This window comes from Schistocerca nitens, unplaced genomic scaffold, assembly GCF_023898315.1.
Source record: "Schistocerca nitens isolate TAMUIC-IGC-003100 unplaced genomic scaffold, iqSchNite1.1 HiC_scaffold_351, whole genome shotgun sequence".
Classification (NCBI taxonomy): Eukaryota; Metazoa; Arthropoda; class Insecta; order Orthoptera; family Acrididae; genus Schistocerca; species Schistocerca nitens.
Window position 1 is genome coordinate 2903080 of NW_026045885.1, and position 27758 is coordinate 2930837.

The window sequence follows — 27758 nt, forward strand, 5'->3', positions numbered from 1 at the left end:
CATTTCGTATAAGTGTTAGTTACCCTCTCTGTCACCGCATCTGAAAGGAAAAATGTCTATGTCTATATACATGCACAAATGCTTTTTGTCTCATTTCTTAGCCATCTGAGCAAGATACAGGCCGAGTCCGCGGAATTGTTGTGCAGCCTTCCTTGAACACTGATACTGTAAATCTACCCACCACCTTTAGCGAGAAGTATACTCAAACATTCTGGTCTAGTGGTTACACGGTTAATGATTGTTCTATCTTGTCGTTAAAATAGTTACAACAGAATTACTATGTTAAAAGTAAAAATAAACTTCATTAAATTACTCTTAATGAACTTTCCTACAAACACCAGTTGTTAAAGATTTATTAACATGATAACTGACATGTAAATTACGTCCTGAACGATGGAAATAGAATTGATATTGTGATCACAGACTGGAATAAAAAACATTGGAAATAGGAAAGACACTGCTTCAAATACACATTGTAAGAGTTTATAAGGTATTTACTTAGCTTGCCATATGGTTGTTGTTGTAGTTCCCAAATCAGTGTGTGTGATTTGCTGCTTAATAGAAATGATAGCAAGTAATAACTGGATACTTTTCTTTAGGCACGTCATCTTTTGGGAACCGGTTTATATGGTCTCAAATGAAGAAGATGTTCTTATCTTGTTGCACAACGGTCGTAAAATGTAGTTTCTGTAGTTGGCAGAAAACGAAATGCGTGAATTTCTGTATAACACGTAAGGGTTTATTCACAGAGATTTTTTAAGGCTAATGAAAGATTTCTTTTAGTTTTTATCAATGTCTGTTAAATAAATAACGGTTTTACACCATTACCTTGTAACGTAATGGTTTCTTTTCATTTTTTGTTACCCAGACTTTTTTTATTTCTATGAACATGTTATACACATTTGCTTAGTGTATTTATTTGTATGCTAATAATTCGTATGTATGAGAATCGTTTTGAGATGTTGCGTCATTTGTCTCGAATTTAATAGGCTTTCGCTCAGTCATGCAGTTTATGACTGATAGAACGTCTTTTGCAAATCAACGTGACTTAGTGTGTTTCTTTGTTCGAAAATTTGTTATTACCTTACAAATTTTCTTACATCAACAGTAGCAGTTGTCATATATTAAAACGTATGTACGTAGTGTGTTTTTTTAAATTGGATGCAAAATAAATTCTGAGATTTTCAACATTTATAGACACTTTATTTGTCATATGTACTGTATTTGTTTCTCAGTTCATTAAGTTATTGATCTTGAGTTCCTTGTGTCATTTTCCAGCTTTTGCGTCATCTTCTCATTTCATCGTACATCATCGGCGGCGAGGAAACAAAAAGAATTCGTGTTCTTCGTGTTTCGGGTAACACCAGAGTCCCATTATCCTGAGGTGTATGTCGCTCAGCGGTGAGTCCACATCATGTATTGATCCTCGATACTGAAAGAAAGTAGTAGTATTAACTAAACAAGAAATAAACGTCCTTGTGATAAATTTTTTACATTCTTACAGAGAAAAGTCATTGACAAGTGTAAGGGCACAAGTTCAGATGCTAAGAAACTGAAATACAACAGCAGACAACGAAAATGAGGGCCCATCGAAGGCGATCAAGATAACGAGTACCCCAGTGATATACTGTGATGTACGTTTAGATCGAAACCCCGTCCAGTCCTTGACAATTTTTAAGCGCATTCACATAATTCCACTATTTTTCAGTTTGTTTCCTATTATCTGTTTAAGAAAAGCTGACTACTTCTTTTTGTAAGACTCAAATGCGCAAAATGACCAGATTGTGGGTTACGCATGTTTCAGCCCTCATTACAAAATTTGTTTCTTCCTTCATCTTGTCACGGAAACATTTGGGCTCTAAGTTCAAAAATGGTTCAAATGGCTCTGAACACTATGCCACTTAACTTCTGAGGTCATCAGTCGCCTAGAACTTACAACTAATTAAACCTAACTAACTTAAGGACATCACACACATCCATGCCCAAGGCAGGATTCGAACCTGCGACCGTAGCGGTCGCTCGGTTCCAGACTGTAGCGCCTAGAACCGCACGGCCACTCCGGCCGGCAGGGTTCTAAGTGCCGACTATGATAAGATGCGTCCTGGAATTACCTACACGTCGTGACACTGTGTGTCACCCGGTCCAGCGGCAACTGCAGGAAACTTTTTTGTCACCTACGAGTGCCAGGCAGTGTAAACAAAACACATGAGAGGTCAAGTCAGGCATCAGCAGAGAGACGCTGACGACATTAGTTTCTCTGAGTATGAGATGTTAAAGTGGAGGGATGTAGATTTGATAATTAATTCAAAGTATTCGTAACGTGTTCTCTAGATAGTGCACCACAGTTTCACACGACACAAACGAGCGAAAACATTATGACCACCCGCTTGATAGTTTCTTTGTTTGTCTTTATAACGAAATACACCACTGACTCTGCGTATCAGGGATCCGATGTTTCTTGGTAGTTTTGTGGAGATATGGGATGTCTACGCACAGGCCATGTGAATCGCGTAAATAACGGGCCGCTGATTTGCGTATGCGGTGATGGTGCCCGATAGCGACCCAGATGGGTTTCACAGGATTTACGGATTTACACCAGGCGAATTTGGTTGCCGAGAAATCAGTGTGAGTTCACTAGAACGCTGCTCGAACGACTACAGAACGGTTCTGGCTCCGAGACACAGACAATTATACTGCTGAAAGATGACAGCGCCGTCGAGGAGGCATGAGGGATGAAGCAATGCAGGTGGTTCGCAGCTGTCAGCTGGTCTTAGATTACTACCACAGGACCCATGCAAGCGCAGGAGAGTGTCTACCATAGCGTGATACTACTCCCACCAGCCTGCGTCCGTGGCGCGCTGCACGTCTGGAGCTGCCATTCACCTCGATGACGGCGTTTGTGGCGACGAGCATCGACCTAGTGTTGCAGAAGTGTCGTTCACCCGAAAAGACGACACGCTTCCATTGATCGACGTTGGAACTCCGATGGTTCCGGGCCTACTGCAACCTCAACTGACGATTTCGTTGGGTCAACATGGGAACACGTAGGGGTGATCTGTTGCGGAGCTCCATGTTCAATGAAACTTCCTGGCAGATTAAAACTGTGTGCCGGACCGAGACTCGAACTCGGGAACTTTGCCTTTCGCGGGCAAGTGCTCTACCAACTGAGCTACCCAAGCACGACCCACGCCCCGTCCTCACAGCTTTACTTCTGCCAGTACCTCGTCTCCTACCTTCCAAACTTTACAGAAGCTCTCCTGCGAACCATGCAGAACTAGCACTCCTGAAAGAGAGGATATTGCGGAGACATGGCTTAGCCACAGCCTGGAGGATGTTTCTAGAATGAGATTTTCTCTCTGCAGCGGAGTGTGCGCTGATATACTGGCAGAAGTAAAGCTGTGAGGACGGGGCCTGAGTCGTGCTTGGGTAGCTCAGTTGGTAGAGCACTTGCCCGCGAAAGGCAAAGATCCCGAGTTCGAGTCTCGGTCCGGCATACAGTTTTAATCTGCCAGGAAGTTTCATATCAGCGCACACACCGCTGCAGAGTGAAAATCTCATTCTGGCTCCATGTTCAATATTGTACGATGAGCGGTGTGCTCCGATACACTTGTGTGTGCACCAGAAATACGCTCTTTCGGCAGAATGCCACCGATCAACATCTATCCTACTTTACAGAGCACACAAGCCTCAGAACCCCACGTTCTGCGAAGAGTCGTCGACATGCAGCTATTTAGCGCCTAGTGGTAGTTTCGCTGTCCTTCTACCTTTTTCCGTGGATGCTCACGACAGTAGCACGTGAACATTCGACCAGCTTCGCCGTTTTCGAGATACTCGTTCACAGACTTTGTGTAATAATATTCTGTACTTAGTCAAAGTCGATATCTCAGTGGTTTCCCCTTTTGATGCCCATATGTTGGCTAGGGTGATCCGCCGTCCGTGTCTGCTCCGCTTACACTCTTTTGTTACCGCGTCATGTGACCGCAGCGTCGCGGTGGGCAGTGGTCATAATGTCTCGGCTGATCGGTGTATACCGGCCAGCAGGCAGTCACTTGATACTCGACTCGGCAGCTTGCTCGGTCAAGAAGCACTCGTGTGGGCCCACGTTGAGTACCGCCTCCTGCGTACAGTGGTCGCGCCTATGCTAGCGGCCCACGATGCGAGAGCGAAATTAGATGCGACATGGAAGTCTTACCAACTGTAGAAGCGAACTATATTCTTCATGTTTTTAGCGAGAATTTTAAATAAACATCTGAATTCTTCATTTTCATCTATTACTAACACAACCTAATCATTTTGTATTTTATCAGACTGTCTCATATCAAACATCTTTTAGAGTAAAACGTAACATGCACGTTTTCTTTCTTCTCCGGATGTTTTGTGTTTATAAGAGGCAAAAATGCTCTCACTAAAATGAACGTGTTTCGTAATGTGCACGGCTTTTTGTGCTGCTATTTTCAGTGTATGGCTAGGCCGACGGCGAGTGCTGCTACGGACGTCCGCAGATGATCGAACAGGGTTATTCGTCTGTAGAAAAACCAAGAGTTTGGCGTGCACTGCTGTTGCAATTAACAGGGCCAGCTACACGCAGCGAACTGTGAAATACTTGTCGGTTTTTACTTCAATGTCCAGACTTTTCACTAACAGTCTGATAGGACAAGGTTAGTAGACTGTGAAGTCGAGAAAACAGCCTGTAGCGCATCTGGGTATGTACGGGTACGCGCCCAAGCGTACAAAGCAAATTGTTTGCTACAAATGGCTTGATTTAATTCACAATGTATGATGACTTGACTCAGAATTGCCTTTAAACGTTTATTAATAACAGATCTATGTTAGTACGTAGAAATGAAAAAAAAAGATACTTACGCCTGCCGAAAAAGGTGTCGATGCGTTGGTATCATTTTATCAACCTACTTCATACACTTAGGCCTGCTGCCTTGACTCCATGAGTGTCACTTTGTTTCGATACTTCGCGACATATCTCTGCCGAGTCCTCGAAAGACAGGCTGCTGCTAATTTCTTTCTTTCTTTTTTTGGTTATCTGCTTGTTTTGTATTTTTCGTAAGAGTATGGTTCTCGTTCTCTCTGATTGGCATCGAGGAGTGATGGGTATATTTCCAAAATGTCTGTTCCGTATACACTCGATAAGAAAGAGAAATTTTCGTAACTGATTAAATTCTAAAACGTTAGTTCCGTCGGGTCCTACACGAATAAGCTTATCCTTTACAGGTTGTCTATAATCCGTGACTATGCACTGAATATGAACGTAGCAATGTATAAAGCTTTTCAGGCTCATCTTTGGATGATAACATGTGAGATACATGTCGGAACCTGAAAAGGTTCGAATACTGTTGTATGAGAATAAATGAAAATTTAAAAAAGTAGCTTGGTATAGTTTACCGGATTAGTACTTAAACTGGTTTCAAAAATTAATAATATCATGAAAATTTCGAGTTGTAACTAGTTTAAAGATCCTGAAGAACCATGATTTAATTGTGCAATAGCTTTCTTTCTCTACTTTCATTCCCTCCTCCTTAGAGTTCTGCGGGCTGTTCTAGAAATTTACTGTTTTTAGTCAAGTACTACAGTAGTTTGGGAGTGGGGTGGGGAATAGTTAGCAGGGGACATCCAGTCCAGCGTTAGCCTGATGATCTAGAGAAACCTCCAGAGCACCTGGGTCGGAACCGCGGGATTCGAATTATTTTTGTTTCCGGAACAATAGTGAAGCATCATAAAACTCAAATAATTATGACGATAGCTATAACAGCAATGGTTGCAAATGATGGTAGAATACTGGACGCAGCATTTGCAGTGTCATAGTTTTCCTTGTTCTCGACTGCGGAATCTGGTTCATTGGATTCATTGTGTGATGTTTCTGAAGTGCTTTCTTCACCGCCAGTGGTATCTGATTCGTTGAGCGATTCTTCTGGAGTGGCTTTATGGTCATCAGGAAAGATAGAGGAAGGGAGATCCGAAGCAGAATCTTCGCAGTCGACCCGGAGATCGGGCCGAACCACGTTAAACTGAGTTTTCAGGGACGGGCAGTGGAGACGTCGATTACCAATCAGAGAGAGAACCTTGAGGGAGGGCATCCCTTCGACGATCCCAACGTCGATGCTCGCAAGGTTACAGTTGTCCAGGTACAGTTCTTCCACTGAAGAGCTGACCATTCGCGGAAACTGCTGGAGGTTGGGATTATCCACCAGGACTACAGTTCTTAAAAATTTGTTGCAACTGACGCTCAGACTGTCCAGCAATTTCAACCTGAAACAAGAAACATGAGAAAAATTAGTTGATCCTTGCGGTGATACGTTTCAAAGCATTTGGAAGACGAATAAAACAAAATCGACATAGTTGAATCCTGCATAACGATGTATCTGCTAAGAATAATTGAACAGGTTCAAATAGGAGGTGAAGATAGAGGATTAACAGCAGCTTCTATGTTATTTATGACCTCTTTCTCTCTCCTCTGAGTAGGGGAACTGGGGCAGAACGGGATAGCGGGGCATAATGGGCAATTGCTCTTTTGTAGACTGGACAGTGTTGCAACCTATTGTATGGGCATGTAACTATTTCTCCGAATGGAAGGGAAGTGAGGGCAGCCATTCAGATTTAATTTGAAGTGCGAGATCTAAGTGAATTGTTGTCCTTCACGTTACCGCTTGAGTTGTCCTAATTTTTGGTGAATTTCAACGCTACGTAAGCTGTTAACTGTTAATTGTATACCCTAAAATGACACATTCCCTTAACTTGCATGGCATTTCTTATACTTTAGATATTTAATACGTTTAAATACGTCAGTTATTACACTCTATGAAAGTTGTTAAACTCAAAAGTACTCTTGGGGCGGAACGGGACGGGGCAGAATGGGATGGTGTCCCGTTCTGCCCCGTCATATTTTGATGCAAGTAGAAAGCAAACCCAGCCTCGATGTTCATGGATGCCAGACTCTCCCAACCAGCTATGTTCGCCGAACAACTCAGCTTTCCAGATATTCCCCGAAGCTGTCATTCCAATCCCACTGATCTGTCAAAATACTCGGCGGACTACAACACGAAAAGGAAAAACCGTCGTATTTACAGATTATCCTTATAAGAAGGAACTGCAGAATGCTGTCGCACGTAAAGTAGGCCTACAGAAAGGCGGAGGGTGCACAAATATGAACAATGTCAGGACAGAGACGTCAGGTGCAATGCAACTTAAGGCAAAAATATCAAACTGTACACCCAAAAAAACCAAAGCAGAGGACATCAGAGACCTTAAGAAAAATGAAAAAGATGATGGAGAAGAGAGAATCAGAGAGAGAGAGAAAGGATGCTGCGTGTCTCTACTGTGGGGACTTCTACTCCGTTTCTAATGAGGGCTGTGTCGCATGCCAGAGTGGGCACACAATTCATGTGCTGGCATAGACAGTGAAGATGAAGAGGAAATACTGATTTGTGACTATTGTCGAAAGGGCTAGTGGTTAGTGGTTTGATGGTTATTAAGCACTTTACATTTTTCAGAATGACATTAAAATATTTTATTTTGAAGAATGACTTTTTAATTGTTTAAATTACACATTCCTTAGTCTGAATTGCCTGTTACACACCATTTTAACATAGTTTAATACGATATTCGTCATTCAAATTCAACGTTTATGCAATAACTTAACAAAAAGTACCCTTACCCCATTCTGCCCCGTGGGTGGGGCGGAACGGGAAATATGCAAGACTTTCTTTGAAAAATTGTAAAAAATGCAAAACGTATTGTTTTAAGTGATTTTAAAATAAGGTAAATTAGGTTACACTACAAGGAGTTTTTTATCACTTTAAGAAGTGTTTGCTTGTGTTCCCTTATTTTAAAGAAATTGTTAAAGATCAAGTATCCCGTTCCGCCCCGAGCTCTCATATTTGTTACACCAAGTGTCTTGCAGGCAGTATTTCAAGTTTCGTTTACGTCTCTGCCTACGGTTCTTAAGTGTAACTGTCACTTCTGCGGTCTAATTAAACTACGTCTTAGAACATATAATACGGAACTATCCCGTTTTCTCAATGGTATTTTCCCAGGGCTTTTTTCTACGCCTGTAATTTGATCGTGTAATTCATCTCTTTGGCTTGCCAGTTTGCGCTTTGATTTTCATGCTAAATAAGTAACGATTAGTGCTGAATACGCCATCAACATCGGGGTATCTAGAGACTGAACACGGACGCGGCATGGAAGGGATGGAGCAGGAAATTGACCGGGACTATGTTTAAGAAACCATCTCAGCACATGCCTCATGTAATTGAGGGAAACTATAAGAAACTTGAAACACAATGAGCGGACACATGTTTGAACCTCAACTCTCCAAAACAGAATTCCCGTGTATTTGAAACGTGGACTTGTTCATTAAATGCCCATCCAATCGAGTTCAAAATTAGCCCATGGCCTACCATAACAAGAAATGCAATACATCCTAGGCACATTACACAAGTTACTATGCACTCTTGGGTGTTTAAGGAGGCCTTCCATGTGTTTCTTTACCAGTTGGATACAGCAGTGCACCCGTCTCTACAGTAACGTATGAATTATTTCAAAGACCTCAGTAACGTTAGACAAATTTTGGTAAGGTGTACAATTCTCTGCTTCAGTTGTTCAACACTATCAATGGGCCTGCTGTACACTCCCCTATCACCTACGACAGAGAAAACCAGTGGAGCGAGGCCAGGTGACCTTGGATGGCAAGGTACAGGTAGGCAGTGCATCAGTGCTGGTTTCGGAAACAGAGGATCCTTTATTCTAGGATACCATGGTCACTCATGAGACCCGTCTCCGTCCTCAACGCATGGCGAGGTCACCAAAGTACTGTGCCGTCCTGGAACAGATAATAAGGCAGCGCTCCCACGGGCCAAAAAGACATGGTAAGGCACGCCCCCTATCGCAGATATTGTTATGCAGAAGTTATGCCAACTCAAGTTGGGGACTCTCGAACTCCGGCCCTATAGTCCTCATCCTTCCTCTTTGAAGGATCGACGATTCCTCATGGAGGAGGATATGAAGCAGGCAGTTACGGACTTCTTCACGCAGCACGACACACTGTGTTTTACCAAACGGGTATCCTCAACCCGGTGCATCAGTGGGATGATTGCCTAAAAGCTCACGGCGAGTTTGCCTGATAGACATACCAGTTTTGAAGTTACGGTCTTCGAACGGAAACTTTTTGAACGACCGCTATACCGTAATTACTGAGGTAAGGCTCTTTGACGCTACAGAGTGTGAATGAAATACTACAAGAAAATGACACCAAGACATTTACTGTAAGCACTCGCACCACCTGTAGCTATTTGCCACAATCGTACCGATTTTCTTCAAATACCCATGCCCAAATTCAACAGTTGTGTGTAAAAGAAAAAAAACTGACTTTCAACGTTTAACCATTCCAGAGTGCATTACTTTTAACAAAATACACCGATAAATTAGTAACTCAGTATATTGACAAATACGCCTACAACTGAGTAAAACAATTCCGCAATGCATCAAAAATGTACCGTGCACTAACAATTTGTGATGCCAGTGTAAGGCTCCTAGAGTAGACTCGAAAAAAAATCCACTCATAACACAAAGAAAAAACTACGCTTTAAAGCAATTTCTCCCCTCCGATCTTTCCAGAGGAAACACTTTTGTTTAAGAAAGTGATCGCTGCGTGAACGCCCAGAACACGGAGACCAACACACCGCCAACCAGACGGTCGAGTGAGGGCCGTGTGGACTCGTTCGAGCTTAGTTTTTAGTATGTTTTTAAATAAAGTGCGTTTTTCTACTACTTCCTATCCTATGCACTATAGTCCAGTCAAATGTTGCCCAGAAAGGCGAAATAGCGGCAAGTTTCGTAGAGGTCTTTTTGACAAGCTTTCTATACGTTTTTGTAGTCGATGAATTTGAATTTTGAAAGTCCCACTAAAGTTCGACCCAGAAATGAGTCAAAAATGTAAAGAAGATTTGGAGTTTTTTTAATTTTTTTTTTTTGAGTTTTCGCTTATAACTAAAAAACGCCGCAATTTTCGCCAAAGCTGACTATTTATGAAAATAAGGAGCGTTAAATTTCATAGAGAAAAGGTCTGCGAGACGTTTTTCGTCAGACCAACTGTACGACGGGTGGTGCGTGTTGAACTTCGAGTGATTTCAAAGCTGAGGAAACAGGTCAACTCAGGACGTTCGTCGCAGCGTTTTGTTGCGCTTCCGTTGCCGAATTTCATCCTCCAGTACTGTCACGATGTTATTGGAATGGTTGGTAGTTGATGCCTGCGGTGGTGGAGTAGTGAGATGTTTGTGAGATGGCACTGATCTCCCACTCCCAATGGAGGATGCCTATCTCGTCGAACTGTTTAACACAGTGAGCAGTCATTTTCAGATATCTGAGACAGCTACACCGCTTTCATTCAGTCAACATACAGTTCAAGATCTGTTGTAGTGTCTGTTAGTTGTCTTGAGCACCAGCACCAAGGAGAACGAGTGAGCGAGAAGATCCTCCGGACGAGACTATGTAGAAATAATCTTTAACGAAACGATGGTACCCAGTGTCACTCTGGAAAAACTCCTCTCTGATTCGGAGAACACGTGTTAATGTACAAATTGGCCAAATCAGGCATAGCTTCCAAGCAAGCAGCGGAAGTTGCCAACAGCCTACCTTGATTATCAACACCGCCATATATTCAGCCGCTCGCCCCCCCCCCCCCCCCCACCCCTCACCCTCACACTCCACTACATTCAATCGTCATAGTTTTGGGGGGAAACGAGGACCTTCTCATCATTCTAACAGGCCTCAATCAAGAAAGTCTTGTAGTATTGGTGAAGCCAAGGGGAAGGAAAATCCCACATCAGGTTCACTCTCCTCAGGGAATTCGTCACCCTGTTCGCGAGAATACCCTATTCTCGCATGCAGTCAGAGGCGGTGACATGCAAACATTTAAGGATTCTAATGTGGAAAGGGAGGCCATAGTAGAGAGTGCTGAAGGATTCCTCATCAAGTTGCATGGTCATGTAACCGAAAAAGTCTCTGAACCACCTCAGATACAGAAGATGCATCAGACTGGCAACAAAACAACTACCAACATCGCTTCTCTGCAAGAAACTGAGGATACTGCTTGTCAGCATATTCTCCGAGTATACCACAAGATACAGCACAGGCTGAGAAAAAATGAGAATCCTGAGTACTGCGTCTTGACGATGATAAAGCATCGCCTGGCGGCTGGTTGGAACCACTATGCTTCAGTCACCAGCGCCCAACGTTACTCTGACCTATATCGCATGAAAATACAGAAGTGGGTGTCTTGCCTACTCCTGAAACTACTGAAAAATAGACCTGCACTGCTCGAAGCTCTGCTGCAACTGCCATACAGTTTGCGAGAATGTCGGCCACATCTAATAGCAAGACAGAAAAACAAGGACTGCTACAGATAAAGATAAGCTATATTCCACATTGTTGTTATTATAGTTTCCTGTTGTCAAATCTCATGACCTTATTACTGTAAGAAGCACTGTACATTGGTTTCAACTCTTCTTATTTACCTACTATCTGGTATGAACAGAAACTAGTATTATCTTACTTACTGTCAGCTGTAACATACCCCTATATATTCTCATTCTACAGACGATTCAAGTGAACACGGGGTTAGAGGAGCGCGAATCGAGGAGAGCGTGAGACTGCTTTGGAATGGCTTTAAAATTATTACATTAATAACGTATCTGTAATATTACAATAATTATTATTATTACCAAATAAGAAATCATAACTATTGTGTCTTTTACATACGTCGTTTGAAAGCATTTTAATTTTGGATGTGATGAAAGCTTTCATTTTGTAGCTCGAACGAAAGTCATAGCTTTTGATGATGTTGGGTTTTGGCGTTGAACCCGAAATTACGCCAACCGCAGCACCCTAAGTTACAGGCATACGGTTGGTCTGACGAAAAACGCCACTCAGACATGTTTTACAGGAAATCTGATCCTCTCCATGTGCTTACTTCAACATACTTCTTATTTCAAGACCAATATTTTGAACAAGTGGACGGCGTCGCCATGGGGAGTCCTTTTTCTCCTGTGGTGGCCAATTATTTTATGGAGGACTTTGAAGATAAAGCAGTACAGTCAGCCACTCTCAAACCCTCTTGTTTTCTGCGGTATTTTGACGATGCGTTTGTGGTGTGACCACACGGACTGGATATTCTACCTACGCTTCTTCAACATTTAAATTCGCTCCATCCGAATATTAACTTCACTATGGAAGTGGAAAAAGATGGAACTTTACCTTTTCTTGATGTTTTGGTACGAAGGAAAGCAGATGGAACCTTGGGACACAGTGTATACCGCAAGCCAACATATACAGATCTATATTTGCAGGCCACAAGCTGCCATCATCGAGCACAATGCGGTAGTGCATTACGTACGCTAGTTCATAGAGCGCGTGTGCTATCTGACTCTGAAAGCCTGCCGAGTGAGATGCAACATTTGAAGACAGTCTTCCGTGAAAACGGTTATTCTGAGAGACAGATACGTAATGCATTCAGGACCAAGCGAGTTCAATCTATGGAGCAGAATGAAGATACGAATAAACCCACCACCTTGGCCTTCTTGCCGAACTTTGGTGCCATGTCGTCAAGAATCGGAAGAGTCCTCGAAAGATATGACATCAAATGTGTTTTCCGACCATCTGCAAAATTGAGGAACCTGACATGTCGCACAGTACAAGAACGCTGCGACGAACATCAGCGTCATACACGCCTACGCCAACCGGAGAAGTCAGCAATTGCAGAACAGTGTCTGAACACAGGACATGATTTACGAAAAGACGGAAGTTTTATCCCCAGCTTCCTCTTTCTGGGACTGCGTCATTAAGGAAGCAATACATATCCGTACAGCTGATAACCTTATCAACAGGGACGCGGGATTTCAGTTGAGTACAGCCTGGAACCTTGCATTGGCTGCTGTTAAATCACGACGAGAAAGCAAAGAGCTTACGATAATAGACTCGTCATAACTTTGGCAGCATGTTAGTAAACACAGCGTCAGCGCTCGCGCAGAACGGCCGCTCTGCGTTTCGCGGCAGAGGGCGTTTGAGTCTGGCGCCATCTATCTGCAAATTTTTGCGCATGCGTGGTTCCCGCGCCTGCGCAATCTTCAGCGGCGTCGATATGCGGATCTTGTCAGTCGTACCTAGCCATCAGCGAGGTTCAACCACCTGATGATGTTGGACAGTTGCTCCGAGGAAATATTGTGGGATTTGCACAACGTCCTCCGGCGGCACACCCGTGAAGGGTGATTGTACCACTAGTAGCTGGGCTGATTACCAGCAGCACGAAGGCTACGGTGCGAAGCGGCGCCCGAAACCGCTTTGAGACAGGTCACAAGGGAAGCAGGGGCGGCTGGACGGCAGAATGTTGGGCACCGAGTCCTATACAGTCAGGCAGCAGTTCTTCGATTGCGTTTTTAAACGAAAGTGCATTCCTCTCCTATGGTTGTGGGAGAGGAAGTTGTATTGAAGCACAGGTTTATAATAGTGGCATCACAATTACTCTGTTGCTTCGCGGGATTTTTTTAGTTGGGATACAGGTGTATTTCTTAAAATATCATACTGTGCTTTTATCAGTATATTTTGAAATAAAAAGATCCTCAGAAATAATGATTAAAAGATTAAAATAACGCTTTCAGTCTTAGAACGGAGGTGTGGGAGTTCAGAGAAAAGTGGTTAAAATTATAGAAAATAGCAACGGGAGGTTAAGATGCTTACAGTAAATGTCGTGGTGTCATTTTTTTATGGTTTCTCAGTCACACATGTTAATCCCAAACTATTTTATATCAGTAATTATGGTAGTATTTACAACTACTTAGTATGTTGCATAGCTCTGCTTCCTCTCACAACGGAGAATGGAACAAAATGACGAGGCTCTAGTTATAAAAGGACGAGGGGGGCGTTTGAGGCAAATTACCGCCAATAATAAACAAACCGGTGGAGGACAGGGGCAGCCTGTTCCCTGTCGGCCCAGAGGAGGTGTTACCTGTTCCAGAACCAGCCCAGTGGTTCGCTGGCCTCGCCATAGGTTAGTGGGAGGGGGATCTCAAGTTATCAGTGAGCTTGGCATCCTAGAACAATGGACTCTTTCTTCCAGAGCCCGCGCTGATGGAGGATCCCTGGGGTTTATAACATCCCTGTTGAATGCAGAACCAGTTACGTCGGTCAATCCACCCGCACCGTTTCCGGCCGCTGTGCAGAACATCGACGGCGTATTAAAACTCGAGAAGTGAAGAAATCTGCAGTTGCCGAGCACAGCCTCACAAACAAACAGGAGATACGGTTCGACGAAACAAAAGCTTTGTCCCAGGCTCCTACATACAGGGATTCTGTAATTATAAAGGTGGCAGGAATGACAATGTGCGAAAAGAACTTCAACCGTGACAGCGGATGTAATCTTAGCGGTGCATGGAAGCGAGCTCGCGGTGCAAAGAGGAGGCAGAGATATTCGTCGCAATGTTCACGATACTACTGGGGCTGTGACGCCGCCAGCGCAGACATTCGCACCACGTGCGATAGTATTACGTAATTACCGACCAATCAGAAGCTGTCTATGGGCTACGTAAGGACACCACAGCGGCATTTTGACAGTCAGTTGCTCCTGACGAAGGCGATGGAGATAATCTTCAAAAACTTGAGTTTCTACTCTGAACTGACGTGGCTATAAAAGAAAGAAGACGTTATTCTGCAACACCGTAATGCAAGACCTCACTGCGCAAGACGAACCCACGACAAAATTACCTGGTAGCTATTACTTCACCCACCATACTAGCCCGATATTGCGCTATCGGGTTTCCATTTATCCCGATCGCTACAACATTTGCTAAGAGGCAAAATAATGTGAAAATGTGTATGATGTCCAAATTGCCACCTCCAGATACTTTGCTCAAAAACCAACTGATTTTTTTAGATCTGGCATTAAACTTTGCACATTAGATGCAAAAGAGTTTTGGTAATGAACGTGTTTACATCACTAATTAATTATTTGAATCACTAATTATTTGTTTGAATTGAATGTAAGGAAACGACATTACATTCGGTTTTCCCATTCACACACGAACATACCCACATACACGCAAACTGACAGCTATGTGCATGTGTATAATGTGTACATTTATTTCATTAGATGTTGAATAATGTAAGTGATTCACAAAATGGTAAGACTTCCTTCACTGCTCGTGATTGCGAACGTACAACAGTCCCAAAATCATTGGTTCTGAACCATCATCTACACGTCTTGCATGAGGTGTATACGAGTAGCAGCTAGTTTCTGGGTGGCAAGATTTAACGAGAAAACATCAAAAGTGCCACAAGAAATCTTACTTTACGTCATCTCTGACTGATAGTGGGCTTCAGGTGTATATTTCACCGATATAGTATACAGGGTGAGTCACGAGGTTTTCCCCAGATTTCTGGAGGGTATTCCTTAGGTTATTTGGAACAAAAAATGTAAATCAAGTAATGGGATCAGATCCGTAATTAAGGAGCTGCAGTAACTGGAAAACTCAGGAAAAAGACAAAATGGTTCAAATGGCTCTGAGCACTATGCGACTCAACTGCTGAGGTCATCAGTCGCCTAGAACTTAGAACTAATTAAACCTAACTAACCTAAGGACATCACACACATACATGCCCGAGGCAGGATTCGAACCTGCGACCGTAGCGGTCACGCGGTTCCAGACTGAAGCGCCTTTAACCGCACGGCCACACCGGCCGGCTGGAAAATGACAGAAGAAGCTTTTATTGTAGGATTTCACTATAAAAATGCACATAATAATTAAATTAAACAATTTGTAGCAGTATCTTGCATTCAGAGTGGATTAAAAGCAAATGTTGAAAATTTCCTCCCTGGATCTGAAGGAAAGACTCGCACGGGAGTGAGCCGCGCGAGCAGCATTTCGTAGTTTCACATGCTCGTTCCTTATTGACGCTGCGGCATCGAAAATGGGTTATATCAATTCTTCTCGTGTTTCCACCTTCACTTCGTAGACGAGGTCTGCCATCCACCCCCAGATCTGGGGATCTGGCAGGCCAGTTGACAGGGCCCCCGCGACCTATCCATCGGTGTAGGAATTGCTGATTAAGATAGGCTGTTACTACATGGTGGAAGTGTGCAAGCGTCCCGTCATGTTGAACGTACATGTCGCATCTTGTTTCCAGAAGAACATCTTCAAGAAGTTGCGATAAGTCTTCTTGTAAAAAGTTACCGTGCATCTGACCTTTTAAAATTGCCGGGAGAATAAACGGTCCAAGTAACTGGTCACAAACAACACCACACCAGACATTGACACTGTATCTGCGTTGAAACTGAGATTCTACCGAGGCATGGGGATTTTCGTCTGCCCACACATGCATGTTATGCATGTTGTTGATGCCACTTCTTGCAAATGTTACTTCATCACTGAACATTAGGAAGCGACAGAGCTGCCGATTTCCATTTAACCAGTTACGAAAGTGCAAACGTTTGGCACAATCATGTGGCTCTAAATGGTGAACTTTCTGCACATGAAAAGGATACAGTCAATTCTCATGAAGAATCCTACATAGCTCAGATTGTGAAACGTTCAGTCGCGTAGCTAGGCGTCTTGTACTTGAACGAGGACTGCGCTCTACCGAATTAAGAATGTTTTCCTCTTCTTTAACGTCACGATGTCTTTCAGAGTGAATACGAATACTGGGAAGAGTACCAACTTCTGGCAATGTTCGATATGTTCCACTAAATGTTTTGGTACTCGGAATCCTACGATTAGTATACCGATGGTGATATTCGGCAACAGCAGCTTTCGCATTACCATCACAGAAGCCCAAAATGTACGCAATCTCTCCATACTCCTGTGATGAAAACTTGCACACAGGAGACAATAACAGTAAATAATGACTGCAGTATCAGCAACGTGGTTGTTATGGAAACGTACCACTCGCTGCACTTGTCTACCTGACTGATCGTACGACCTGTGAACACAAGCGTAGCGATCCATACACCGTGGCAAGTTTCGGAACTCTGTTGTAGCTCCTTAATTATGGATCTGATTACAGTACTGTATTTACATTTTTTGTTCCAAATAACCTAAGCACAACCTCCAGCAACAGGGGGAAAACCTCGTGATTCACCCTCTATAATGCATTACAGACAACTTGAATATTGTAAAAAATCGCATTTTTCAGGAATGTCATTACTGCACAAAATAGCACCTCTTGTTATATAAATTAATTTTATATTTGGTAACTCTTTAGATTTTCAAATCAAATTTCTGTTGGTTGGTTGGTTTTGGGGAAGGAGACCAGACAGCGTGGTCATCGGTCTCATCGGATTAGGAAAGGATGGGGAAGGAAGTCGGCCGTGCCCTTTCAGAGGAACCATCCCGGCATTTGCCTGGAGTGATTTAGGGAAATCACGGAAAACCTAAATCAGGATGGCCGGACGCGGGATTGAACCGTCGTCCTCCCGAATGCGAGTCCAGTGTCTAACCACTGCGCCACCTCGCTCGGTCAAATTTCTGTTGATTTCAATACACAAGTAGAGAGGAGAGGTAACTTCTTTAGTTTCGTACTTACTCCACTAATTTAGTTTAATGTCCGATTTGGGGAAGAAAACAATTTCATTAAGATGCCGAAGATCGTCTGTAGTTTTCGAGTCTGACTTCTTGCATCAATTTGGCGGTTGTACATATCAGTATGTGGCAACTGGGAGTTTATTTCCACTATAAGCTAAGTTACCTCCCTTGGTATTTGCATCCCTGTAATATAGGTTCTCAACGTAACTTCTCAGGTGTCATGACTACGTGTGAAATCCAATCGACTCTAAATGGACGACAGTGTTAAACGGTGAATAAATTTACAAGAGGAAGCTCACTTCGGGATGCGTAGAACACAAAAGTCTTTCGTACTGTCCTGGGTTGCGTATCGGAATGTTAGTCCGTTTTGAGTGGTTTTGTCTTTGCCTTCTTGTAAAATTAACTCCAGAGACAATGCAGATACGGTAAATAACGAACTCACTAATTCAGCAAAAGTAAGCAGAAAAAAAAGTATTACGCAAACAATGTAAGATTGAATTCATGGTCTCCTCCCCACACATTTACTGCTTAATGATATTTTTCGTTATCACTAAGAATCTGTTAGACGTGAATTGCCACTTAACCTCACCATGTAATTTCCGTATGTTCTTTGTTTCTATAAAAATAAAAATCTATTCCATAACGCACTGTTTCTTGAATTTGTCTTTTTATTGACATTCAAGGATAGAGGACTTCTGTTACCTGCATGAGAAGTTACAAAGTATGTTGTGTGGATACCTAAATTCTCATGAGCATATAGGAAATTATTCTGCTATGATAAATGTTAAAGTCTTCATATCGACATAAATATCAGGCTATTCTATATCTATGGAAGTAGCAGATTCTTCAAAGTAATATGTTTCTTGCTAACTTTTCTATGTTTGTTTTAGTGTAAGTAAGCCCAAACGTTTATTGCTTTTACTAAAAGTTAATTATTAATGCAGTTTATAGCAAATACAACATGCAACAGCTTTTGAGTGTTAGACTGGCATGCATTCGCGAGTAAATTGCACTGAGAGGAAAGTCTGGACACTACAAGGGCTTTTACCTCGTTTATGCACTACACTATAGCATAACTTAAAAAGTGACTTATTGTATCCTAAAAATTATTGTACGGATTAGTTACATCTAAGATTTAGAAGAATATTAAGGCATTTCATACGATCTTTGTAATCCATTTGAGTGTAATACTTAATCATCTAGAAGAAGCTGGACAACTTAATATCTTTCAATTTCTTCTTAAACTCGATTCATTTACTGAAATGTAGCATTTGTCGCCATAAGTGAACAGTGATTTTGTTTTACAATTTGAGTAACGAATCAAAGTGTGATGAAGAAGCTGATCGTGACTGTATTTCAAGCGAAGTATTGCACATTTTGTCGTCAGTTATCGAATCCAGTCCATGTGTTTCATTTCCATCCGAATTGTTGTCAATGCTATAAATTTTTTGTAAAGACTGTTTAAAGTCTTTGTGCTGCAACCGCTTTATAAATATATTTCGAGTAAAAAGATAGAAGATAGGGATAAATGCTGTGGAAAAGTATCAAAGTTCAGCGAACTTAAGAGAAGTTTTCTTAAAAATCAGTACTGGTCTAATTTTCAGAATATTTCTACTCTAAGTCAGTAGTGATCGGAAATAAGCAGAATAAATTAGTTCCCTCATTTTTAAATCAGCCGTTACTCTGCAAGGACCTAAGTGCGTCAACGCACTAGCAACAATTTTGGTGACATCGGTTCTGTCGGCTACAGATACTGCAGTAGTGAATATCTGTAAAACCTTGGCTGCACGTATTACAGTATCGTTGTGCACAATTATTTGTATCAGTGATGTCGGGTATTTAATGTAATTACTTTCTCAGGCAACCGCCTTGCCGCAGTGGATACACCGGTTCCCGTCAGATCACCGAAGCTAAGCGCTGTCGGGCGTGGCCGGCGCTTGGATGGGTGACCATCCAGGCCGCCATGGGCTGTTGCCATTTTTCGGGGTGCACTCAGCCTTGTGATGCCAACTGAGGAGCTACTCGACCGAATAGTGGCGGCTCCGGTCAAAGAAAAACATCATAACGACCGGGAGAGCGGTGTGCTGACCGCACGCCTCTCCTATCCGCATCCTCATCTGTGAGGATGACACGGCGGTCGGATGGTCCCGATGACGGAGTGCTTTTTTTTACTTTCTCACCTCATTACATCTACATCTACATCTACATCCACACTCCGCAAGCCACCTGACGGTGTGTAGCGGAGGGTACCTTGAGTACCTCTATCGGTTCTCCCTTCTATTCCAGTCTCGTATTGTTCGTGGAAAGAAGGATTGTCGGTATGCTTCTGTGTGGGCTCTAATCTCTCTGATTTTATCCTCATGCTCTCTTCGCGAGATATACGTAGGAGGGAGCAATATACTGCTTGACTCTTCGGTGAAGGTATGTTCTCGAAACTTCAACAAAAGCCCGTACCGAGCTACTGAGCGTCTCTCCTGCAGAGTCTTCCGCTGGAGTTTATCTATCATCTCTGTACCGCTTTCGCGATTACTAAATGATCCTGTAAAGAAGCGCGCTGCTCTCCGTTGGATCTTCTCTATCTCTTCTATCAACCCTATCTGGTATGGATCCCACACTGCTGAGCTGTATTCAAGCAGTGGGCGAACAAGCGTACTGTAACCTACTTCCTTTGTTTTCGGATTGCATTTCCTTAGGATTCTTCCAATGAATCTCAGTCTGGCATCTGCTTTACCAACGATGAACTTTATATGATCATTCCATTTTAAATCACTCCTAATGCGTACTCCCAGATAATTTATGGAATTAACTGCTTCCAGTTGCTGACCTGCTATTTTGTAGCTAAATGATAAGGGATCTATCTTTCTACGTATTCGCAGCACATTACACTTGTCTACATTGAGATTGAATTGCCATTCTCTGCACCATGCGTCAATTTGCTGCAGATCCTCCTGCATTTCAGTACAATTTTCCATTGTTACAACCTCTCGATATACCACAGCATCATCCGCAAAAAGCCTCAGTGAACTTCCGATGTCATCCACAAGGTCATTTACGTATATTGTGAATAGCAACGGTCCTACGACACTCCCCTGCGGCACACCTGAAATCGCTCTTACTTCGGAAGACTTCTCTCCATTGAGAATGACATGCTGCGTTCTGTTATCTAGGAAATCTTCAATCCAATCACACAATTGGTCTGATAGTCCATATGCTCTTACTTTGTTCATTAAACGACTGTGGGGAACTGTATCGAACGCCTTGCGGAAGTCAAGAAACATGGCATCTACCTGGGAACACGTGTCTATGGCCCTCTGAGTCTCGTGGACGTGTTCAACAGCATTACGTTTAGCTACTGAACAAAACTGTCACGACCTAAACTCTTCGTTACTTTCAGGTTAAGTAAGGTTAGAAAGAAAATTTTTAAAACTATTTCAATAAATATGGCAGGTTGGAAACCGAAGGCTTTTACCACGTTTGAGGAGTACTGGGAGTGGATTCACGGAAGTCAAGCAAACGGTGCAGTGACGGAAGTGCTCACGGGCGGAAGTACTCACTGGTTGCGTGACAAGTCGAGGAGGGTGAGCGCCGGCAGGGCGCAGAAGGCGTGCGCGCCGACGCTGGTCAGCGCGCCCCCGGTCACCTTCAGGGTCGTCACCTTGGGCAGGACGCGGCCCCGGAAGCTGGAGCTGTCCAGAGACGAGACTGCCGTGTTGGTGAGGAGCAGCAGCTGGAGGCCGCTGGGCAGCATCCGCGGCACCTCAGTCACCGCCATACCGGAGCACTGCTGTCCCACGTCCTGGTAGTCCGCCGAAGGGTACCACTCGCACGCCATCTCCGCTGTCGTGCAAGCCGGTACGCACAGAGACAGTACGGCTAGCTTTCCGAACATCTTTGTCTTGTTCTGTGAACAAATGAGAGTGTCAGAGAAATACAGTGATTTTCATGGGATGCATGGTCTACAAATTCCCCAATAACAGTGGAATATACCGGGTGATCAAAAACTCAGTATAAATTTGAAAACTGACTAAATCACGGAACAATGTAGATAGAGAGGTACAAATTGACACACATGCTTGGAATGACATGGCGTTTTATTAGAACCAAAAAAAAAAAAATACAAACGTTCAAAAAATGTCCGACAGATGGCGCTTCATCTGATCAGAATAGCAATAATTAGCATGACAAAGTAAGACAAAGCAAACATGATGTTCTTTACGGGAATTGCTCAATATGTCCACCATCATTCCTCAACAATAGCTGTAGTCGAGGAATAATGTTGTGAACAGCACTGTAAAGCATGTCCGGAGTTATGGTGAGACATTGGCGTCGGATGTTGTCTTTCAGCATCCCTAGAGATGTCGGTCGCTCACGATACACTTGCAACTTCAGGTAACCCCAAATCCAATAATCGCACCGACTGGGAGGCCAAGCATGACGAAAGTGGATCTTTCACGTGTCTAGCAATATGAGGTGTTTTTTTTTTTTTTTGTTCTAATAAAACCCCATGACATTCCAAGCGTGTGTGTCAATTTACACCTCTCTATCTACATTATTCCGTGGTTTATTAAGTTTTCAAATGTATACTGACTTTTTGATCACCCAGTACATAATATAATTAATTTTTTTTATTCTGATTTTATATCTGCATAATGGTCTAAAGTATTACATCTACAAAATATTACACATACATCTGCGCACTCTGACCATAACTAAATGGTTATGAACTGCTTATTAAAACTGAACAAACTGTAAAACTGCAGGTAATTAAGGAGACGGTATCTGGATAAGCTGAAAGTAACAGAGGAGGTTGAGGTTTCAAAGGGAGCGTTAGGCAACTATTGGCTGAAACTGTGGTCATGAGCACAATAGAAAACGAGTAGTTAGTTCTGAGAGATGAAACACTGAAGGCAGCTGGGAATCAAATTGTCAAAACCCACAAATCACAGCACAAACCCGTGGATAACGCACGAAATATTGAAAATAATTGACGAAAGGAAAAAATGTGAAGATGCGGAAACTAAAGCAGGGAACAGCAACTAAAGAAGTTTAGAATTGAGACTGACAGGAAATGCAAAATGGCAATGCAGCAATGGATAAACGAGAAAAGCAAGGATTGTGAAATATGCATAACTGGATCATAGACAAATGTCGCCTATAGGAAAATTAAAGAGCCCCTTTCTACAAAAGAGATTCAGCTGTATGAATATCACGAGCTCTGACAGTTAACCGCTACTAAGTAATGAAGGTAAGCTTCAATAAGGAACTAATATGTAGAAGGGAAAGAAAGGCAACATTACAGGCAAAGATGAGGAAGGAGATGAAGGTGAGCTACGAGAATGATACTGCGAGAAGAATCTGTATTCCAGTGAAAGATATCAGTCGAAAAACACCCGAGGAGTAGACGACATCACCTAGACATTGCTAAAATCCTCGGGAGATCCACCCATCACACAGATCCTCCAGCTGAAGTTGTATGAGGCAGCAGAAATACACACAGAGTTTAAAAAATGTAATAAATCCAATTACAAAGAAGGAAATTGCTGACAGATGTGAGCTATAATTGAACTATCACTTTAGTTAGTAATGCTAGCAGAATTCTAACATGAATTACACAGCCCGACAAAAAAAAAAAAAAGAAAAACAGAAGCACCGCGAGGAAAGTATACGATGCCACTGTAACTTTGCATAAGCTCATATCACTGGCGGGGACGTAAGTGATCGGAGTTGCAATTCCTGCGACAGGTAGAACGCCCAACAGAGTGCATTAATCTTGGTCCTGTTTAATGTTTGTTACCGGGACTGGTAGCGTAGGTAGGTGGGGGGGGGGGGGGGGGTGTGTGAACAGCGTCAGATGTTGCGCGTTCGCTGTCAAGGACACGGAGATTCCTCGTATGCGTGTGAGACAGCCTTATCAGCACCTGACAGAGTTTCAAAGAAGCATCATTTTGGGTCCCCCTTTGCCTGGCTAGTCGAATCATGCAACATCCAGATTTATGGGGCTCTCGGATGTGACAATGGCCCGATGTTGGACAGTATGGAAATGTGACGACAGGTATACTCGTCCTCAAGGTTCTGGCAGACCACGTCTGGCCACCACAATGAAGGTTCACCGTATTGTCCACCCACCCACATTTGCGCTTGTCATCTGCGAACAAGTAATGGACTCCCTCCAACGCACAATGACCTCCCCATGTGTAGGCTGTAGTTAACACCACGACACAGACGGCTGTGTTTGGTGTGGCACCGCGACAGGGAAGCATGGATTGCTGATGAATTGTGTTCAGCGCTGAATCGTGTTTCTTCACTACCCCGAATGACCATCGTTGGCGGGTGTGGCGGCGACCTGAGCAGGATCCCATTGTTCCACTGCTTTTGGGACGCTCAGTTGCGCAAGTCCTGGCGTGAGACACCGCGTATGACTTCAGGCTACAGTTGGTAGTGACTCATGTGTCTCCTCTGTAGTGATAGTACGGCGGTGACGTTTTTCAAGAGCACAGTGCTCGCCCACAGGCGGCACATGTCTTTATCAACTGTCTGCGGGGTGTTAATTCTGTGGTCAGAGAGATCGACAAATGGTTCAAATGGCTCTGAGCACTATGGGACTCAACTGCTGTGGTTATCAGTCCCCTAGAACTAACCTAAGGACATCACACACATCCATGCCCGAGGCAGGATTCGAACCTGCGACCGTAGCAGTCGCACGGTTCCGGACCGCGCGCCTAGAAACGCGAGACCACAGAGAGATCGACAGATCTGTCCCCAATAGAACATGTGTGGGTCCATCTCGGACGACAAACACAAACCGACGAGGTGGCGCAGTGGTTAGCACACTGCGCCCGCGTTTCGGAGGACGTCGCTTCGAATCTGCGTCGGACCGTCCAGATTTACATTTTCCGTGATTTCCCAATAGCGCTTCCGCCAAATACCGGGATGTTTCCTTTGGAAGGGCACAGTCCACTTCTACATCCTTGAATCATTCCGAGCTTGTGTTTCGTGTCTAAATGTTTCGGTGCTGATACACTCAACAAAGCCAGACTCCTCCGGCTCATCCCAACGACGGCTGCTGCCGTGGTAGCCAGGGAACAATGCAGGGCTCTTCAACGACACAAGCGCCACCCTTCAATGGATAATTTTAATTGCGTTCGAGAGACTCCCGGTTAAAGTGCAGTTTTTAATAAAGAAAAGAAACCAGGACTATTGGAAGATACACATCCGAAATATCCTGTCCCGCATCCCATCGTCCGATACATTGACTAAACTCCGCTGCATTTGCGGTCTTCCACCACCGACAGCGGTTCCTGGCATCCTTGTTGTTGGTAACCTCTGCACTGATCCCATGGTACTCGCAGACTGTTTCGCAGCTCACTTTCTTCGGACGCTAGCTCTTTCCTAAGACAGTGGTCCAGGATATCAAAGACCTGTTTCAACAGTTGTCGCCAATCTTGCCTCTAGTGTGTATACAACTGCTTTATGATTCTCTTCCCAACCGGATCAGTGCATGCCCCAGGCCAGACGGGGTGCAAAGTCGTGCTGATAAGTGGGCCCATACTGCGAAGTTATTTGTAAATTTAACCTGATATTGTAATCATTTAAAAAACATAGCAGTCATTGAAAAACATTGCATCCGTTCTCAACTCGTTTCGTTCCCTCCTCTGGATATTTCACTTATCGTCGTAAATATATTTACAGAATACTGGAAAAGTGGTAGAAGTCGAGTTTAGGGAAGATAACTTTGAATCCCGGAGAAATATACGAACACCCAAGACAGTACTGGCCCTACGGCGTATCTTAAAAGAAAGGTTAAACCTGTGTTTAAAGCATTTATCCATTTAGAGAAAAGCCCGCATCTCGTGGTCGTGCGGTAGCGTTCTCGCTTCCCACGCCCGGGTTCCCGGGTTCGATTCCCGGCGGGGTCAGGGATTTTCTCTGCCTCGTGATGGCTGGGAGTTGTGTGATGTCCTTAGGTCAGTTCGGTTTAAGTAGTTCTAAGTTCTAGGGGACTGATGACCATAGATGTTAAGTCCCATAGTGCTCAGAGCCATTTCAACCATTTGAACCAATTGTTGACGGGATGCACACAACAAACAGTTCAGCTAACATAGAATATTATTTAATGGGCTTTAATGGGCAAAAAATGTTTTCATCCATTGATACAATGGTGAACTAAGTTAGAGAAAGATGTCCTAGAAGAGGAAATATTAACTGGAAACGGAAAACGCTTGTAAGCAATCGTACCATTACTTCCAATCAATTCAGCTAACTTACCATTCAGCTTTCAATGGCAACAATTTCCTCCAAGATTAGCGTGCAGTATAAATGAGCCCAAGGGCAAACATTCCAGAGTATCGGACAGGATTTAAAAGAATCGTGCTTCTTGCACTGGTAACTATATGTACCGCCTTAGCGTGTTTCGAAACACAAAATTTGTTCGTCGTTGCATCCGAAAGAGGAACACCAAATGTATAACAATATACTTACAGTAATTTAAATTCTATACGACTGAGAGAATGCTAATCTTTTTCCCATTCAGAAAGCAAATGAAAATAAGCAAAGTGCATATTTCCCACCTAATACACAACGAATGAAAATAAAAAGATCGAAAAGGGACTATACAAATTACGTGATGAGTTAGACAATAATATTTTGAGGTCACGCGTCCGCCATTTTGTGATGAGACTATGTGATGATGAGCGCCGTAAAGTTTCTGCGTAAAAATGATAACACGTACCACAGTGAGTCATTCGTTTGATCGACGTCAGTAAAACGAATATCCGGAATATCTTAAATATAACATCTTGCTCATAGCGACAATATCATTGCAATAATAAACTAGCCCAAGAGGCTAACTCAGGTCAATATGTGTGTGAGCTCACCCCACCTCATCAACAGACGTTGTCCGCCGTTGGGAAACAAACTGCGCCACAGCACATATGTAACACTTTTTTTATAAATTTCTATCATTCTTTCTGAAATTAACTTTCTTTTTAGAGAGAGGGAGACAGGCTAAGGCAAATTTTGAAAACGTTCTGAAGGAAAATATGAGAATAGGAGAAGAGTGCGAGAAACAGTTTTTCTGAACAGTTTTAATATGAAACATTGGACAGAACAGATGGCTTTCGAAGGTATGCAAGTTGTGTCTGATTCACTGACTATGCACGCGAAAGTAAAAGAAAACTATGAGCATTAATTTTACATTTTTTAAGCATGTGATCTAAGACGCTACGCTATAACGTCAGGAACGAGATAACATCAGCAAAAAGATAAGAACGTCACTCCATGGAGGAGTGCCTCAGAAAAGCATTTTCAGCATTCAAGGTTCCGTGTGGTTGTAGTAATTCACTTAGCAGGACAAAAATAGATACAGTTTTTGTCATTTGACAGTAGCTTGGCTAATTAATTTAGTATCTGAGACATTTCGTACTGGCTGGAAGATTGTTCATCCGAATGGATGTTGTTCCAGCTGACACATGCCAGGTAATTTTTGCTTTTTTGTTTTTCATTTACAAGCAAAACAACGAAAGAGAACCATCGAAACGGATGACAAGTGTATCATGAGGAGCTTCTTGCGACGAACCTATTACGGTACGTAATTTGTTCCTGCAAAACGTTTAAAATCGAAAACTGACATGATCCTGAAGCATCAACATAATGAAATACTAAAGGGCAAAAAAATTACTTACCCAAATTCTCCAAAACTTCTGATACTTAGCAGCAGCGGTCTTTGAAGGACTCAGCAGCACGTATCGCGAAGTATCGGAGCAGAGGATAAGAACCCCACCTTGGGTACGGTTTTATAGGTCGTTCCTCCTCAGATAGTACTATCAGTCGTACGACAACGAACTGAGTCGAAGATCACCGAAATCCGCTCGTTCGTAGAAGATAAAAGAGAAAACAAAATGGCAGAAACTTTTTGAAGTATCTCGCCTGTTGATAACGTGTTACCATCAGACGACGCATCGGAATAGGAGTGATAGCGAGATCGGCAGCAGCTTAGCGACCATCCCGGTTCTCTTTTGAAGGACCTCCATGCTGTCCTTAGCGAAGCCTTTCGATCCCCAAAGTGGCTTTCTGCGCCTAGGTTATTATCTAGCTCTCCAGGCCTTCACAAACCTACTCTCTGTGTTAAGTTGGACGATGTCTTTGTTATTGTAATGGTTTGGCATCCTAAACGGGGGCAAA

The 27758-nt window shown here is 43.2% G+C and overlaps 1 protein-coding gene across 1 annotated transcript; it reads right to left on the reverse strand.

The window, feature by feature from the left end:
* Nucleotides 1-1181: 1181 nt before the first annotated feature.
* On the reverse strand, nt 1182-27343 carry LOC126228020 (leucine-rich repeat neuronal protein 2-like). The gene is made up of 4 exons (XM_049942265.1): nt 27260-27343; nt 21134-21480; nt 4864-6261; nt 1182-1432 (listed from the first exon to the last, which is right to left on the reverse strand). Exons 2-3 carry the CDS (start codon nt 21466-21468, stop codon nt 5736-5738), a joined length of 861 nt encoding a protein of 286 aa, XP_049798222.1. The 5' UTR covers nt 21469-21480; nt 27260-27343; the 3' UTR covers nt 1182-1432; nt 4864-5735.
* Between the last annotated feature and the right edge of the window lie 415 nt (nt 27344-27758).

Bases quoted from the DNA above. Each gene is read 5' to 3' on its own strand.
- LOC126228020 (XM_049942265.1), bottom strand. From the start codon at position 21,468: ATGTTCGGAAAGCTAGCCGTACTGTCTCTGTGCGTACCGGCTTGCACG. The intron at 6,262-21,133 runs GTGAGTACTTCC...TTCTTGTTTCAG, and splicing joins CTCGACTTGTCACGCAACCA to GTTGAAATTGCTGGACAGTC.